This window comes from Chiloscyllium punctatum, chromosome 22 (assembly GCF_047496795.1).
Source record: "Chiloscyllium punctatum isolate Juve2018m chromosome 22, sChiPun1.3, whole genome shotgun sequence".
Classification (NCBI taxonomy): Eukaryota; Metazoa; Chordata; class Chondrichthyes; order Orectolobiformes; family Hemiscylliidae; genus Chiloscyllium; species Chiloscyllium punctatum.
In genome coordinates, this window is record NC_092760.1 from 78,620,094 (window position 1) to 78,639,481 (window position 19,388).

Sequence of the window (19,388 nt, forward strand, 5' to 3'; positions counted from 1 at the left end):
GGCCAAGCGCAAGCAGGTGAGACTCAGTTAGTTTGGGAACATGGTCAGTGTGGACTTGTTAGACCGAAGGGTCTGTTTCCGTGCTGTATGACTCCATGACTCTATTTACGCAAGTGTATAAAGAAATACTGCTACCAGTTTCAGGATTATTCATTTTATTTATTTGATCATCATTCTTTTTTAAAAGTTGCTCAAAACTCTCTTAATTGATTTACTAATTGGGTATAAAAGATGACTGCTGGTAGGTAGGAGGCAGAGATTTGTAATGCCACACTCTATAGATAAACCTACAATTGGGAAAAAGGAATTTTCTAGATTCCTTCTCCTCCATCTGGCTTGGAAATCATTCAATAAGCCTGCCATTTTAATCAAGCTAGTAATTTGAACATTGGTCCAACAGTGAGGCCATGCAGATCTGATGAGATATCGATCTCTACAGAAGTAGAATTGTTGCTTAATGCAAAAATATTGTTTACAGAAGAATACATAGCTGCTAACTGCATTAGAAACGAGGTGGTGTCTCATAATAATATACATTATATGCTTTGAAGAGAAAAAGCATGAATATTGCGTAGTCTACTTGTATGAAAATCCACAGCACATCACAGGGTGTGACATGGTAAGCATGTCTGCACTGTAATGCAGATGCAGACCTAATCCGTAGCTACACTGTAAAGTGTTAATTAATTCTCATAAGTAAGTACTGTCCTCCCAGTGGCATTTTGAACACTTGGGATTATGGTCTCAGTTTTATCAATGCAAATATGCTCAGCTGGTCCTGTGCAATTATGCCTTATCTTGCCAATGGGGTTTTGCATAAAAGTATAAGCTCGTATACCCAGAGAGACTGGCTTCCTAAAGTAAATGCATAACAGCACAGCTATTGTTCTTCTGTAAATGATTCCAGTTCAAGAGCAAAGTTAAAATTTATTACATTTCCTGTCATTATACAGTAGTCAGTCTCCCATGGCAGTTGCATATGAGCTGAAAGCAAGTATGTCTGAAGGTAAAATGGGAATATAACTGAGGAATAGTTGAAACATGGGATACAGATAGAATTCAATCCCCCCCCTCCCTAATTTATATAAATTCCTTTGGCCATGCTTATGCTGTGAACTGACTTTATAGATTTCTCACACTATCGTCTGGCTCTCCCACCAGTGTTGACATTCTAGTAGCAGAGGGTATAATTAACACATAATATGTTTACATGGGCAGTTTGCCTTCTGTATGTGGACATGGAATTTAGAATGGAAAAGGCTAACAGCAGGGTGTGGACAGATGTAAGTGATTTAATAATTACCAGCTCATCTCCCAAGGCATTGACATGAGAAGTCAAGAACCAAGTGTGGCCTTCATGGCAAAATGGAACGAGAGACAGAGGAATAGAAAGTTCAAGATAGGTAAAAAATAATTCAGGCTACTTTTTAATTCAAATTCATCTTTACTAAAAATGTCAGTGCCTGTTTATTGCTATTTATGATGGAAATGGCCTTGTAAACTTGCCTTGCTGTAATTACACCGTCTGACCAGTATTGGTGTTACAATAGCTTCATTACTGGGGAAGAAATACTTACTGTTGACAAATCTATCCTGACGTTTTTCATTGTTTATATGGCCATGGGAATGCATAATAGGAAAAGTTGCTAAGTGCGCAAAGATGCGGGATGGTTAACATTTTGAGGAATTCGCTATGCCTCTAGCGAAACTGTTCCAATAAGTTACAGCGTTGGTGTCTGTCAAACAAAGAGGAAAAGTTGAGCAATTTGCAGACAGCTGGCAAATCTAACCTGGCCAATTAGCACCACCTCAGCAGTAAGTGGTGTTGTTGACACTGGGATCGAGCTGCCATAGTTCACCGTTAACCAGCTTCCTGATGTTGGCTTTGGCTTCCGTCTGGTCCATGCTGCTTTGAGCTTTGTTACAGGTTCACCTATAATTACCCCAGAGGTGAGGTCAGGGTGATTTCCTTCAACTTCAAAGTCAGCATTTGACTGTAGATCAAGGATCCCTTGCCTCCTCTTGTAGTTGCAGTATTCATGTGGCTAATAGAGTTAAGTTTCTGAAAAATGGTAATCTCTAGTGTGTTGATAGTAATGGATGTTCGCGTTTTTTGTGTACATTGATTTGTAATGCCATTAGACTCTTTCTTGTTGGTGATAGCCATTATCTGGCACATATGTTGCATGAATCGTATTTGTCTCCTTTCAGGTAGGCCCTAATTATTATTATCCAAGTCTTGGTTCATGTCAGCTAAAGAGCAGTGACTGGAAGTGAATACTGCACAATCATTCACAAATACCCCCAATTCTGCCCAGTCGAGATTCCCCCATACCCTGTTCTCAGTGACTTCCATTTCAGGTCATAGAGATATACAGCACGGAAACACACTCTTAGGTCCAACTCGTTCAAGCTGACCAGATTAGATTAGATTCCCTACGTATGGACACAGGCCCTTCAGCCCAACAAGTCCACACTGACCCTCCAAAGAGCAGCCCACCTAAATCCTTTTGCCCACCCTATAATTACCTCTGACCAATTCACCTGACCTGCACATCTTTGGATTGTAGGAGGAAACCGGAGCACCAGGAGGAAACCCACGAGACATGGGGAGAATGTGCAAACTCCATACAGTCACTTGAGGCAGGAATTAAACCCAGTTCCCTGGCCCTGTGAGGCAGCAATGCTAACCACTGAACCACCTTGCCACCTAAGTCAATCTCGTCCCATTTGCCTTCTAACACCACTGCAGTCAACCTGGTGTAGGTACACCCACAATGCTGTTGGGAAGGGATTTTGTCCTGGTGACACAGGAGGAGGATCAATACCTGTTCTGAAAAAGTGTCACTATGTTAACTCTCCACATGTGCTGCCAGACCTGTTGAGTTTCTCCAGCACTTTCTGTTTGTATTTCAAAGAGATTCCCCCATGGCGAGTGTCCACATCCCATAAATCACTTTTAAAAAGAATAGTGGATAACTCATGATGTTGCTCACTTGTGTCAGAGGATTTGCATTTTTACAATAATTGGGATGATTAGACCATAAAGGGGCCCATTGTCAAGGGGCACTTATTTAGAAGATGATGAAGCTGTTGATGAAAGATGCAAATTTCATTTTTATTCATATCTGTCCTGTGATATTGCTGGTGCTTTAGGTATTGAATTTCACGGAAATTGTAAATGAATGAATTGTAGCTTTTTACACACACACAATACTGTTCCTATTCTGTGATTTCTAACCAGTGGCATGTTTAAAACTGCAAGGCGATGGACAAGATATGTCAGATGGAGGCAGATAACTGAAAGTCAGCAGAACTGAGGAGTGGAAGTTAGGTTTAGCTGGGAGGAGGGGCAATTTCGCTCCGTTATAGCACTTGGAGATTACACAGGTCACTTGTAACCTTGGAAATGTCCCCGGGGTTTGATATAAATGGGGCAGCAGTTTTCCAGGAGGGAGTCTTTTGACCCCATATCATTAGGAAGCAGGAATCTGGCGTTCGGCAGAACAATGGGGGATAGGGCTAGGGTTTGACACAACTGGCTAGGAATGTAGGGAATAGAAGTGAATCATTCAACCCATTGATTGACTATCCACCTATATGCCATTCCCTACCCCCCACCCCCCCCCACCATCCTTTGATATCATTAGTATCCACAAATCTATCGATCTCTGATTTGAACGCACATAATAATTGAGCTTCCTCTGGGATAGAAAATTTCAATGATTCACCAGTGTCTGAGTCAAGAAATTCCTCTTGATCTCATTCTTAAATGGTCTGCTCTTTAATTGGAGACTGTGTTCCCAGTTCTAGATTCATCAACCACAGAAATCATCCTTTTCACATCTACCTCTAAGAATTTTGTGACTCTCAAAGAGAGTATCTGTCATTCTTTGAATCTCCAGGGAAGGCAGGCTTAGTTTCTTCAGTGTTTCCTTCTCAGGCGATCCTGCCATCTTGGGAATTAATCAGGTGACTCTTTGCTACCCTCACTCTATGAGAGTTCATCCTTCCTTAGATGAGGAAACTAAAACTGGAGCCATTCCTCCAGGTGCTGTCTCACTAAAGGTTGGTAAGAAGTGCAGCTTTGCAGGGCGAGTTTGATTCACACTGTGTCTCGGGAGGTGTCAGTAGTGAAGGGCAAGAGCAAATCAGGGCCCTGACCTTTCAGTTGAGGATACTTATGACTTTCTAAGGGATATCTGTAAATATTGATTGTGATGTGTTGTGTTGACGTCTGTTTTTTTATAAGACCATAAGACATAGGAGTGGAAGTAAGGCCATTCGGCCCATCGAGTCCATTCTGCCATTCAATCATGGCTGATGGGCATTTCAACTCCCGCATTCTCCCCATAGCCCTTAATTCCTTGTGACATCAAGAATTTATCAATCTCTGCCTTGAAGACATTTAGCGTCCCGGCCTCCACTGCACTCCGCGGCAATGAATTCCACAGGCCCACCACTCTCTGGCTGAAGAAATGTCTCCGCATTTCTGTTCTGAATTTACCCTCTCTAATTCTAAGGCTGTGTCCACGGATCCTACTCTCCTCATCTAACGGAAACAATTTCCTAGCGTCCAACCTTTCTAAGCCATGTATTATCTTGTAAGTTTCTATTAGATCTCCCCTTAATCTTCTAAACTCCAATGAATACAATCCCAGGATCCTCAGCCGTTCCTTGTATGTTAGACCTACCATTCCAGGGATCATCCGTGTGAATCTCCGCTGGACACGCTCCAGTGCCAGTATGTCCTTCCTGAGGTGTGGGGACCAAAACTGGACACAGTACTCCAAATGGGGCCTAACCAGAGCTTTATAAAGTCTCAGTAGCACAACGATGCTTTTATATCCCTCTGTCTTGGCTTCTCACAGCTAAAAGAAAACATAGACATCAAAGAAAATACTGATTTCAACTGGAGCCCTCAAAGTTCAACTCATTTGCTTTTAATTTGAGTTTCGAATTAAATGAGGGAAAATTATTTTCTCGCCCGTCTCTGTCTGGAAGCCGCTAACAATTAGAAATGGTTGATCCTTGTTGCTTTATCGAACATGAAAAGAAACTACAAGTAAATAAGAAGCTGTAATTTCTTCTCTCTCTTATATCCCCATGAGCAGAACTACTAAAAAAAATGCTGAATTTAAATTTGACCTGAAGAAAGATTTTGAAATTTGTCCTCCAGCTGTTCTCCAAAAGGACTTTTGAAAATAGAAATTGCACAGAAAAAAATAGTCCATTTGTACAATCTGATTGACAAGCACCTTGATACACCCTGAGAATTCAGGCACATTGCCCAAGCTCAGACTGTGCAATCCAAATGCAACACCTGAGTCAGAGATCTGAACTGAATTATAAGGCCTCTTTAGAGAGCCGAGAGCTTAATTAACAGTCACTAAAGACAACTTATGGCTGTATTAGACAGGTCAATGTGAAACAAGTCATTACTGCAACTTTTACATCACACCTCTGACATTCGAGTTGGAACTGATTGCCAGTATCAGAATAGTCTGTTTGTAAAATAAATTTTAAAATTTGGATACAAAAATTTGCAACGTGGCAAGTTTAAAAGATGTAACAGGATGCCTAATTTTATATGCCCATTTGAAAATTTTTCTAACTTAATGATTCTCTGCCAGATGACCAGAAAAGGCTGAAATATCTAACAGTGTGAAAGAATTGCAGTAATCTCCAATGAATATGATTAGTTCTGCAACACTGCTCACAAAATTACCAGCAGTTGTATTCCTGGCAATTCAGTTCTGTTTATGTTTTGTATTCTAGCACCTCGAGAGTGTGAGGAAGATGAATTTCACTGCCAGAATGGTTACTGCATACGCAGTCTGTGGCATTGTGATGGGGACAATGACTGTGGAGACAACAGTGATGAACAGTGCGGTGAGTTCAACCCTATTTGTGGTCAACCAGTTTTTGAACAGAAGCATAATGTCAAGTTTCTACTGCCAGAAGCCTAAGTTTAAATCACAACCAGGTCTTTGTGGAGCCTTTGTCTAATGGAATTAGTAGCAGTAATCTATTGCTCGATTCTTTGCGAAAATCACTGACCTATTGGCCAATTGTTGTTCTGCACTGCTGATGCATTTTTAATTTTGTTTTCCTGTTACAGACATGAGAAAATGTTCTGACAAAGAATTTCGCTGCAATGATGGCAGTTGCATTGCAGAACATTGGTATTGTGATGGAGATACAGATTGCAAAGATGGTTCAGATGAAGAAGGTTGTCGTAAGTATTATTTTGGGAATTAAGGAGCAACTGGTGGTCGCTTTAGTATGTACTTTTAGTTACCCTTGAGGACATGGTGGTGAGCTACCTTCTTAAACTGCTGCAGTCCATGGGCTCTACAGATTGACCCACAATGGCATTGGAAAGGGTATTCCAACGTCTTGACCCAGCAATACAGAAGGAACAGTAATAGATTTCCAAGTCAGGATGGTGTGCAACTTGGAGGGGAACTTGGTGTTTCCATGTATCTGTTGCCCTTATTCTTCTAGAGGGAAGTGATCATGGGTTTGGAAGGGGCTATCTAAGGAGTTTGGGTGAATTTCTGCAAGGCATCTTGTAGATAGGAAACACTGCTGCTACTCAGCATCAGTGATGGGGGGAGTGGATGCTTGTGGATGTGGCACCAATCAAGGCAGTTATTTTGTCCTGGATGGTATCAAGCTTCTTGAGTGTTGTTGGAGCTGCACCATTCGGGCTAGTGGAGAGCAATCCTTCATACTTCTGTCTTGTGCCTCTAGATAGTTGACAGACTCTGAAGAGTCAGGAGGTGAGTTACTTGCTGCAGTATTCCTAGCTTCTAACCTCCTCTTGTAGCCATTGTTTTGATATGGCTAGTCTAGTTCAGTTTCTGGTCAATGGTAAACCCCAGGAAGTTGATAGTGGGGTGATTCTGTGACAGTAACGCCATTGAATGTCAAGAGGTGGTGATCAGATTGTCTCTTATTGGAGATGGTCATTGCCTGGCAATTGTGTAGTGCAACATTATTTATGTGGCTGAGTATGCAAGTTATGAACCAACTTCGAACACAACAAACTGGAGCAGAAGAAAGTCAGCTATGATTCTAAGAAGAAGAAGTCATTATGATGTCACTTAACTGCAAGTTATGGCTTTCAGCTAACTGATGCCAAAACAGTACGTATTAAGATACTTCCAATGGTCCAGAATTTCAACTGAAGATTTAAATGGCTGGTGAATCTTTATACTTTCCCTTATATTATTTTATGTAGCATTGCGCATAACATTCCTAAATATTTTCAGTGAGACGTTCTTGCACACGTAAATTGACAGTTGCCCTAACTTGCCCAAATAGAAAATAAAATTCTGAATAAGCGTTTTTTTTGTAATTGAAATCACAAGAAACCAGATCACAACAAACTCAAATGTGTGTAGTGAAACAGTCAGTTTTTTTTTATGATAAAGACTTTCTGTACCAAGCAGAAACATTACACTCGGCAATTTCTCAAACAAGACCATGTTACCAAAATTCTTTTTTGAATTTCTACCTTGCACCCAATATCAATTTGGTAGGACCTTTTAAAATTGGACGTTGTGGAATTTTTGACCCTATGCTCAATTTAGAAAAAATACTCCCTTTATTTCTGCTCAGATACCAAGTTAGTTCACATTCAGTTTTCTTTTCAAGGTAGCAAGTAAAAATGCATTAAGTAAATTTATTAATTCCACTGTTTTGTCACACTGTTAGAGTCAAATTTTATACCAAGGCTAGTGTGACTGCTCTCTTTGGTAAAATTACATTTGGATTAAAACCAAAAATGTAGAAGTACTTTTGCACTCGGAGCTGAAATGAACTTTATTAGATGCTGGAAACTGTCTATAAGTCATTCAGGCTAATGAGGACATCAAAGGAGTGGGAATCTAAGCCCAGTGGGGTCTCCGGCTCAGAGCAAAATCAAGTATTTCTTTGATCTAGAGAGATAAAGGCACCATTGTACAGATAATGAGCAGTTCTGTTACGGATGAGAATGGTTCTCTCTCATTGGACTGATTTGAAACTAGCCTGTTAACAACATGCAGGGGAAAAAAATCTTAATTTATCTTGACTGAATCTGCAACTATGAAACCAGCTCTGGAGAAAGCTCATTGTAGATAGTCTGCCACAATTAAACTAATTTTGTTTAATTTTTTTTTTGAATAATTTTTTTTACAGTTTAAAAATACGGGGTCGACCATTTAGGACAGAGATGAGGAGAAACTTCTTCACCCAGAGAGTGGTGGCTGTGTGGAATGCTCTGCCCCAGAGGGCAGTGGAGGCCCAGTCTCTGGATTCATTTAAGAAAGAGTTGGATAGAGCTCTCAAGGATAGTGGAATCAAGGGTTATGGAGATAAAGCAGGAACAGGATACTGATTAGGAATGATCAGCCATGATCATATTGAATGGCGGTGCAGGCTCGAAGGGCTGAAAGGCCTACTCCTGCACCTATTATCTATTGTCTATTGTCTATAAAATCCAGTGCTATCAAGATGGGTTACAGTTGCTAGCATATAACAGATAATAGATGTTATGGGTATGTAGATTTTACGCTAGCTGTCCTGTCTATGTCCAACAAACCAAACCACAAGGATATCAGTGAATCTCTTTTACAATTTACTTAACACATCTGATGGCCTGACAGCTGAGGGCACAATGTTCAATTTTAATGGAAGGGATTACAATACATTACGATAGCGACTAGACTTCAAAAGTATTTCATTGGGTGTAAAGCATTGTAGGACATCCTGAGGACATGAAAGGCACTAACTAAATCCAAATCTCCTGTAGTTTCTGATTGGGGTTCTGTATTGAGTCATACAACAGTAAGCAATCTATTAAAGAATAAAAACTGGCCGATGGAATTTGTAATTTATCCATAACCATAGGGAATGTTGAAGATCAGGGATATAAATACAAGTGCTGGTGTATCCCAGGGACCAAATATTCTTCTGATCATTAATGAGAATGATATTAGACAAGAAGACATTAGGAGCAGAAATTAGGCCATTCAGCCCATCAAGTCTGCTCCGCCATTCAATCATGACTGATAAGTTTCTCAACCTCATTTTCCCGCTTTCTCCCCATTAACCCTTGATCTCCTTGATACTCAAGAACCTATCTATCTCCGTTTTAAATATACTCAATAACCTGGCTTCCACAGCCTGCTGTGGCAATGAATCCCATAGATTCACCAACCTGGCTGAAGACATTTCTCCTTATCTCAGTTCTAAAAGATCTTCACTTTACTCTAAGGCTGTGCCCTCAGGTCCTAGTCTCTCCTACCAATGGAAACAACTTTATAACATCTACTCTGTCCAGGCCATTCAGTATTCTGAATGTTCCAATTAGATCCCCCCTCGTCCTTCTAAACTCCATCGAGTCCTCAGATGTTCCTCATATGTTAAGCTGGGACCATTCTCATGAATTTTCTCAGAACATGTCCAAGGCCAGTACATCCTTCCTGAGATATGGGGCCCAAAACTGCGCACAACACTCCAAATTTGATCAGACCAGATATTTGGTGCAGATTTTCCCTGCATTACCTTTGAGACATCCTCCCTAATTCTCTTTGTCTCTTCACCTCTCTGTTGTAAAACTCTCTTTAAATGTTACCTCAGGTGGGTAAGGAAATTTGGCACATCCATAAAGACTCTTCCAAATTTTTATAGATACACCATAGAAAGCATCCTATCTGGATGCATCACAGTGTGGTTTGGCAACTGCTCTTCTCAAGGCTGCAGGAACTACAGAGAGATATGAATACAGCCCAATCTATTTTGCTAACCAGCCTTCTATCCATTGAATCCATCGATATTTCCCACTGCCTTGGGAAAGCAACCATTTTAATCAACGACCTCTCCCACTTCGGTTATACTCTCTTCACTTGGTCACCACCTGACGGCCTTGTACCCACCCTAGACCTCTTCATTGCAGACTGTCGACGTGACATTGGCTGCTTCAATTTCTCTACCCCTTACCCACTCCAATCTCACCACCTCCGAACGTGCAGCACTCTACTCACTACACACCAACCCCTGGCTCACTATCAAACCTGCTGACAAAGGCAGGTCAGTGATGAGATTGGACCTCTATGTCGCAGAGGCTGAACGCTAACTGTCTGACACCACGTCCTAACTTCCCCTTGCCCACATCCCCACTGAGACCCATCATGCCAAAATCACCTGCACCGTCATGCCCTCGTTGCCTTCGGTGATCTTCCCTCCACTGCCTCCAAGCTCATAGTCCTCCAGCCCTGCACTGTCCGGTTCTACCTGCTCCACAAGTCCAACTACCCTGGCTGACCCATCATCTCAGCATGCTCCTGCCCCACTGAACTCCTCTTGTCCTACTTCAACTCCATTCTCTCCCCCTTGGTTCAAGCATGACTCGTCTACATCTGTGACACCAACCACACCCCCCATCTCCTCAGTAACTTTCAGTTTCCCGGCTCCCAGCACTTTATCTTTACTATGGACATGCAGTCCTTTTAAACATCCATACCCCACAATGATGGCCTCCAGGACCTCCATGACTTCCTCTCCAACAGACCCATCCACACAGCCCTCCACCACTACCCTCTCCGCCTGGCCGAACCGGTCCTCACCTTTAATAACTTTTCCTTTAAGTCCTCCCATTTCCTCCGAACCCAGGAGGTGGACATGGGAACTCGGATGGGTCCCAGCTATACCTGCCTCTTTGTCGGCGATGTCAAACAGTCTCTCTTCAGTACCTGCACAGGCACTGTGCCCCAACTCCTCAATTCCACATTACACTGCTCTAAATCCCCCCTGCTCCAAACGCAATAAAGACAGTCCCCCTTGTCCTCACCTACCACCCCACCAACACATCATCCTTAAATACTTCCACCAACTCTAATTATACCCCACTACCAAGAACATCTTCTCCTCCTCACCCCTCTCTGTCTTCTGCAAGGACTGTTTCCTTCGACAGTCATACAGATGTACAGCACGGAAACAGACCCTTCGGTCCAACCCGTCCATGTGGACCAGATATCTCAACCCAATCCAGTCCCACCTGCCAGCACCCGGCCCATATCCCTCCAAACCCTTCCTATTCATATGCCCATCCAAAAGCCTTTAAAATATTGCAATTGTACCAGCCTCCACCACTTTCTCTGACAGCTCATTCCATACATGTACCACCCTCTGTGTGAAAAAGTTGCCCCTTATGTCTCTTTTATGTCTTTCCCCTCTCACCCTAAACCTATTCCCTCTATTCTGGACTCCCCGACCCCAGGGAAGAGACTTTGTCTATTTATCCTATCTATGCCCCTCATAATTTTGTAAACCTTTACAAGGTCACCCCTCAACCTCTGACACTCCAGAGAAAATAGCCCCAGCCTGTTTAGTGTCTCCCTATAACTCAAATCCTTGTAAATCTTTTCTGAACCCTTTCAAGTTTCACAACATCTTTCCGATAGGAAGGAGACCAGAATTGCATGCAATATTCCAACAGTGGCCTAACCAATGTCCGGTACAGCCGCAACATGAACTCCCAACTCCTGTACTCAATACTCTAATGAAAGAAAGCACACCATACGCCTTCTTCACTATCCTATCTACCTGTGACTCCACTACTCCCCAGGACCTTACCATTAAGTGTATAAGTCCTGCTAAGATTTGCTTTCCCAAAATGCAGCACATCGCATTTATCTGAATTAATCTCCACCAGCCACTTCTCAGCCCATTGGCCCATCTGGTCAAGATCCTGTTGTAATCTGACGTAACCTTCTTCACAGTCCACTACACCTCCAATTTTGGTGTCATCAGCAAACTTAATACCTGTACCTCTTATGCTCATATCCAAATCATTTATGTAAATGACAAAAACTAGTGGACCCAGCACCGATCCTTGTGGCACTCCACTGGTCACCGGCCTCCAGTCTGAAAAACAACCCTCTACCACCATCTTCTGTCTTCTAATTTGAGCCATTTCTGTAACCAAATGGTTAGTTCTTTCCCTGTATTCCATGAGATCTAACCCTGCTAAACAGTCTTGCATGGTGAACCTTGTCGAACACCTTACTGAAGTCCATATAGATCACATCTACCACTCTGCCCTCATCAATCCTCTTTGTTACTTCTTCAAAAAACTCAATCAAGTTTGTGAGACATAATTTCCCACGCACAAAGCCATGTTAACTATCCCTAATCAGTCCTTGCATTTCCAAATACATGTACGTCCTGTCCCTCAGGATTCCCTCCAACAACTTGCCCACCACCGAGGTTAGGCTCACTGGTCTATAGTTCCCTGGCTTGTCCTTATCACCCTTCTTAAAGAGTGACACCACGTTAGCCAACCTCCAGTCTTCCGGCACCTCACCTGTGACTATCAATGATACAAATATCTCAGCAAGAGGCCCAACAATCACTTCTCTAGCTTCCCACAGAGTTCTCAGGTACACCTGATCAGGTCCTGGGGATGTATCCACCTTTATGCGTGTCAAAACATCCAACACTTCCTCCTCTGTAATGTGGACATTTTGCAAGGTGTCACCATCTATTTCCCTACATTCTAAATTTTCCATATCCTTTTCAACAGTAAGTACTGATGCAAAATACTCGTTTAGTATCTCCCCATTTTCCAACCGTCCCTTTACCTGCGAACATCTGCCCCCAATCAGCTTTTGAAAGTTCTTGCCTAATACCATCAAAATTGGCCTTTCTCCAATTTAGAACTTCAACTTTTAGATCTGGTCTATCCTTTTCCATCAATATTTTAAATCTAATAGAATTATAGTCACTGGCCCCAAAGTGCTCCCCCAACTGACACCTCAGTCACCTGCCCTGCCTTATTTCCCAAGAGTAGGTCAAGTTTTGCACCTTCTCTGGTAGGTACATCCACATACTGAATGAGAAAATTGTCTTGTTCACACTTAACAAATTTTCATCTCCATCTAAGCCCTTGGTTTGTGCCGTTCTCCCACTGACATACCTCCCACCCCCCTCCACAACCCCCACAACCCCCACTCCCCCCCCCCCTCCCCCCCACCCCCACCCCCACACCCCTTCCAGGTGAGACAGAGGTTCACCTACCTCTTTTTTAAAAATTCCTGATGAAGGGCTTTTGCCCGAAACGTCAATTTCGAAGCTACTTGGATGCTGCCTGAACTGCTGTGCTCTTCCAGCATCACTAATCCTGCCTCTCTTCCAACCTAGTTTACTGCGTCAGGTGCTCCCGATGTGGTCTTCTCTACGTCGGGGAGACCAAACATAAACTTAGGGAACAGTTCACCGAGCATCTCAGCTGGGCCCACAAGGGCCAGCTAAACCTCCCAGTTATCACCCATTTTAATTCCTCTTCCTGCTCCCTTTCTGACTTGACCATCCTTGGTCTCCTCCCTTGCCATAACGAAACATACCGCAGATTGGAGGAACAACACCTCATCTTCAGTCAGGGCAGCCTACAGCCCTGAGGACTCAACATTGAGTTCTCCAATTTCAAATCCCCTCCCTTCCCATCCTCCGACTCCCTTCTCAGCCCCTCCCCATCCCTTCCACTCCTCCCTGCCACCAACCAGATTCATTCCTCCCATTGACCAACCAGGCTGTACCCTCTATCTGAAAAATGTGATGCTGGAAAAGCGCAGCAGGTCAGGCAGCATCCAAGGAGCAGGAGAATCAACGTTTCGGGCATAAGCCCTTCTTCAGGAAATTGTCTTGACCTATGCTCATTTCACCACCCTACCCCCGCCACCCCCTTTATCTGCAGCTCCCACTCCACCCACCCCCCGTCCTGCAGAAGGGTTCCATTTGAAATGTTGACTTCTCCACCTTCTGATGTTGCCAGACTTGCTGTGTTCTTCCAGCCTCCTGCCTGTCTATTCCACCCTCTACTGTCAAGCAGAAGATATAAAAATGTGAATACATGTACAAACGGATTTAAGAACAGCTTCTTTCTCGCTGTTTGATCAGAGTTTTGAATGGTCCTCTTAAATGTTAATGTTGATCTCTCTCTGCACTTTCTCGGCAGCTGGAACATTGTATCTTGTATTCTGTTCTGTTACCCTGATGCACTGGTATAGTACAATCTGCCTGTAAAGCATTTGAGACGAGACTTATCGATGTACCTCAGCACATGTGAGAGTAGTAAATTAAATAACATTAATTCAAATCCTCGACTAACCGGTGAGGTGCTTGCCATGAAGCAATTTGGTTACCTACCTACCAACACCAGTCTTGCCAATCATGAGTGGAATTGCACTGGCACCTGTGGCCTATCCTGGCCTTGCTGCTGTTCGACCAGATTCCTCTAAAGGCAACTTTGAGAATGTGGATCCTACTGGGAAGATCCTTCAACAGCTGAGTGGAGAAGACTTTATAGATGTACTGGTTACCAACACTGTATCAGCACCTTGATCATCCTCAAGATCAAAACCTTCACCTTTGGGAATTCTCAATCTTCAATCCACACTCCAGACCATCAATGTGATGGATAAAAGTTCCTCTTGTATTTGAACCAGTTGACTCCTCGGACCAGGAGAGATGACATGTCTCTGTTTCTGTGAGGGTTCTACTGTTTTGCTATGGGAGACTAGAATAATCCCAATGGAATTTTGGGGTCATAAAATCCAACTGTGTTGAGCACAGCCAGCAGGTGGAGCAGTTGCAGGAGAAGCAGTAAGTTTCCCAGGAGACACTGTTCCCTGTTGTGACTGCACATGTAAGCCATGCTATCCATTGCTTCTGTCAAATAAAAGGTTATACAATGGGGTCAATTAATTGACATGACATGAGGGAACCTCAAGAATGTTTCCCTTCTTGGGGGAGGCCAGAACTAGGGTACAGCAATGAGCAATGAAAGGTTTCCCTTTTCTGGTAGAGATGAGAGATTTTGTTTATTCTCAATGTTGTCAGTCTGTGGAATTCACTTCCCCAGAAATTAGTGAAAGCTGTGTCATTGAATTTATTTATGGCTGGGTTTGATAGATTTTTCATAGATAAATGAGTTGAGGTGTGTGGTCAATCAGGAGTGTTGGGAAGATACTACAGCAGATTCAATTGAAACGTTCAAGAAGGCATTGGATAATTATTTGGATTAAAATAATGGCCAAAGTCTGGGGAAAAAGCAGGCAATTGGGACCAGGTAATGATGTTCATTTGAAGAACTAATGCAGTTACAATAAGGTGAATGGCCTCATCCTACACCGAAACACTTCTGTGATTCTGTGACATTCCTGGTTTTGTTCATTGGTAGCAATAAAAGCTGGTATGGACCATGGAGCTGGTCATTGTAAAAACTCAACGGGTTCACCATTGTCCCACAGTCCAGCATCTCATTGTGACCATTATTGAGGTTTAAGGAGACAGACTGTGTTTTAAACTGGATTGCTCTCCATATGTGGGTGTTAACCCTGATTTAGTCAGTGGGAGCACTGCCACCACAGGTTCCACAGACCTGAACATATCTTCCAACTTTCTACTGGCCTCTGTAGTTTCTGTACAGCTCACAATGCTACTCAGAAAGCCTGTGTATTCTCCTCCAAATCAATATTTATCCTTCATCCAATGTCAAAGGAAGACAGAATCACAATCCCATTGCTTTTAGTGCAGATTTGCTGCTGTATTTCTCTGTGACTATGCTCAAAAGTTTCCTGTCTGGGCAACCTGAGGTAGTGACAGGCTGTATATAAATGCAGTTCTTTCTACTACATTAACAAATGTTTATATTTACTTTGCAATGTAATAAAACATTCACTTAGGCTTTGCAGGAACATTATTCATTAAAATTTGACTTAAACACTTGGTTTAATATGCATCTTAAGCGTGCGTGTGTGTGTGAGAGAGAGAGAAAGGCTAAAGGAGAGGATTCCTGAGCTTTGGGCCCAGGAAGCTATCCAGCTTACCCTGGAAAGTCTCCCCATGTGACTAAGTAACCATTTGCTACTGGTAAAATCACAGCAGCAACAGGAAGTGTTGATTAATTGACCATTTATTGACCTCCTAAGGACATTTCTTTACCCTACTGTAGGTAAAACCCCAGCGAATGACTCCTGACTTTACATCACCTCCCCCATTCCCCCCCACACTATTCCCCATGGTCCTGTAAAATTGCAGGCCACAGTTGTCCTGTGTCACCAATTTTCTTTGGCTGTTCCTAGGATTAGACAGTACAGAAGAGGAGGCCCTTCAGCCCATCAAGTCTGTAGTGTCAACGCGGCTCTAAAGGTAAGGGTAAGGTAAAGTCACCATAGACTTAGCAGACTACAGGGCTACTCTGTCATGAGAGAGAGAGAAGGCCGGTGGTGGTTTAACCCGAGATCAGGTAAGAGGAAAGGTTCAGAAAGGCAGCCCTCAGCCGATGTAGGACTTCAACTATTGCTGTTGACATCACTGTGCATTGCAAACCAGCTGGTATCTGCAGTCCTCACTTTCGTCCAATCCAACTGTCCAGCCAACTGAGCTAAACTAAATCCCACTACATCTATACTCATCCCACTTTCCAGCACTGAGCCCATAGTCTCACATGTCAAGATGTTTGTGACTGAGTCACATCTCCAAGAAGAAATGTTTGAGGTCCATGTCCAACTAGAAACCACCTGAGATCATTCTGGGAGAGGGTGAGTGTAACAGCAGCTTGTTTAAAGATAAATTGCAAAAAGCAAAAACAAACTCTGGTATCCTTATGCATCATTGCTCATGTTTTAATGATTAACAAGAACTGATGATCCCATCAGCTATTTGTGAACATTACGAATTACAAGGGCAGTGCAGGTCAATGAACAGCTCCTTGCATACACTTTAATGTCAAAAGATCAAGCAGCAATAATTAGCTCTTACTCACTTTTCTATGGAAATCGAGCTATTCATTAGTGAAACACTCCATTTTATCTCAATTTCTTTTAATTTGAAAAATAGTCTACAGGAAATTAAAAGGATATAATATTGACTCTTTATAATAGGATTATGATTATCTCTCTTCCACTAGCCTCTGTTATTTTTGTCTTTAACTTATTTATTTATTCCTTTTAGTTTTCCTATCTTTTATCACTCTTTGTCATTTGCTTCACTAGCTGTAGGTGGAAGTGCTACTAACATTGTTCATGAGAGAAAGTGTGGGACAACCAGAGAATGCTGAAGGGAGAGGGGGCAGGGAGGAGTGGGGTTTTCTGACTGCTCTCAGCTCACATCCCTTTACTCCAGCTTCAAGCTCTGTAGTTTCAGTGGAGAGTTTGCTCTTGTGTTTTTGAGGGCTAGCAGAGCCCCTGTCTTTCTCCATCACATGCTGTGGCTTTCTATCAATTCACAGACTGAAAAAGCAACAGAGTTGGCAAAACTAGCTTTCACAGAATTGCTACAGCACAGAACGCTAGTTTTTAAAAAATATTATTCATTCATAGAATTGCTGGCTGGGCCAGGATTTATTGCCCAGAGGGCAGTTAAGAGTCAACCACATTGCAGTGGCTCTGGAGACACATGTCATCCAGACCAGGGAAAGGATGGGCAATTTCCTTCCCTAGAGGACATTAGTGAACCAGATGGGTTTTCCTGACAATTGACTCACGATCATCATTTAGACTCCTAATTCCAGATTTTCATTAAATTCAAATTCTAATATCTGCCATAGCAGGATTCAAACCTGGATCCCCAGAACATTAGCTGGGCCTCTGAATTAACAGTCTAAACAATGATATCGCTAGGCCATTGCCTCCCCTAGGCTAGTCTTTCCTGTCTGCTTTGCTTTTTGAATGAGCACTTCCTATTCCCCTGCCTTCTCCATATAAAGTCTACAGTTTCTCCCTTTTCAGAACATCATCCAGTTTGGAATGTCCTCGATTGAGTCTGCTTCCAGCTCGCTCTTAGACATTACATTTCAGATCTCAACAACACTGCTACACTGAATAAGTTACTCCTCAGGCCTTGTCAAAAAGCGATAATGGAAAGTTCCATCCTCAGGAGGCTGCGAGTGTGTGATCTGACACTTGAAACAAACTAAACATAGAAGAGTTGATGTGACTGAATAATACCTTTCTCTGATGACATGGTCAGTGAAATTGCAGCTGCCTAATGTTGCTTGATCTGATGTGCAGGCAATTTTTTTTTGATCACTGGATAGGTAGGATAAAACAAGGGAAACGCAACATAATTTAAGAGGAGCTCACTGCTGGGACTGGTTCAGCTTCTGTGCACAGCTTTCACCAATAGCTAAGCAAACGTCAGTAGAATAGTTGACACCAGACAAACCATAAGTTCAAAGCCCTCATATGAAAGAGGAAAGCACAGAATATTCTCGTTTCTAGCACACAGGTGGTATGCATAAGAACTGAGAGCTTGGAGTTTGTGCAGGTCAGTAACTGTTTTCATTAGAGTTGCATTCTTTTGATACAATGCAGCTGTCAAGTGAGACAGTGTTGGAAGACGGTTCACAGGGGAGCAGGTTTATTTTCCAAACTTCAAAGAGTTCTCGTCACCACCAGTTCTCACCTTCGGACATCTGTCAAACCTGCTTCCTCACTGTATCCCTAAGGATGATCAGCATGGGCTGCTTTCTGTGACAGCAGATGCTATGCTGAGTTCAGGCCTCAGCTGGAATGATTTGTTCTGAGATGAATTGATCTACTTAGTATTTGCGTTGGAAATGTGTGGATTTGACGAGGTGGAGATGTCTCTTGCCTCCCCTTGTGGGCCAACAAGATGAAAGCTACTGTTTGAGTTTGTCAGGCTATTCGCAATACATTGGTACATATTTATCTGTTGAGGTTTTATTAGCATTTGATTTAATACAGGCCTTGGGCAGGGGTGGGTAATTTGTGAATCACTCAACATACACCGCCAAACATTTGGCACCCATCGGCAATTGTCAGTAAATCATGTAATTGTAGGCTCGAGTAGAAACCAACACCCCAGAATCCAAGAAAACTTGTGATCAAAAGGAACAACACATTTCTTAAGACTTTGATAATTGTTAACTGCAAGGAAATTAAATTGGTAACAATTGGGCTTGTGTGGGAAAGAAGTTAATGTTGCTTACGAGATGTTATTGACTGGTTTGAACGTGGGGAACAATGAAACCAAGAATCAAAATACTATTTATGATTGTTATTTATGATTCTTTTTCAATGCATCTCCAATCTAACGCTGATATTCATAAATTCTATTACCTACAACCTGTCCCAAACTCTGGTGGTGACTTCGGTGATCAGGGTGCAATGTAAATATAGAAAGCCATTTTTGATGATGGATTCTACATTGATTTTTAGAATCGTGGAATCATAGAATTTTACAGTACAGAAGGAGGCCATTTGGCCCTTTGTGTCTGTAATCAGATTTTCTTCATAATTTTACATCAGAATATGAAGTGTTCACCACTGTCACTGTGTATGAACCAGTAGATTAATAATGAAAGCATTAACAAT

The 19,388-nt window shown here is 42.5% G+C and overlaps 1 protein-coding gene across 7 annotated transcripts in view; it reads left to right on the forward strand.

Moving 5' to 3' along the window:
• lrp4 (low density lipoprotein receptor-related protein 4) overlaps window positions 1-19,388 on the forward strand; it is a 414,285-nt gene that overhangs the window by 260,769 nt on the left and 134,128 nt on the right. For all 7 annotated transcript variants that reach the window (XM_072592685.1, XM_072592682.1, XM_072592684.1 and 4 more), the window contains exons 4-5: window positions 5,779-5,892; window positions 6,122-6,238. In XM_072592685.1, coding sequence (XP_072448786.1) covers window positions 5,779-5,892; window positions 6,122-6,238 — 231 coding nt within the window. The remainder of the gene's footprint in view (window positions 1-5,778; window positions 5,893-6,121; window positions 6,239-19,388) is intronic.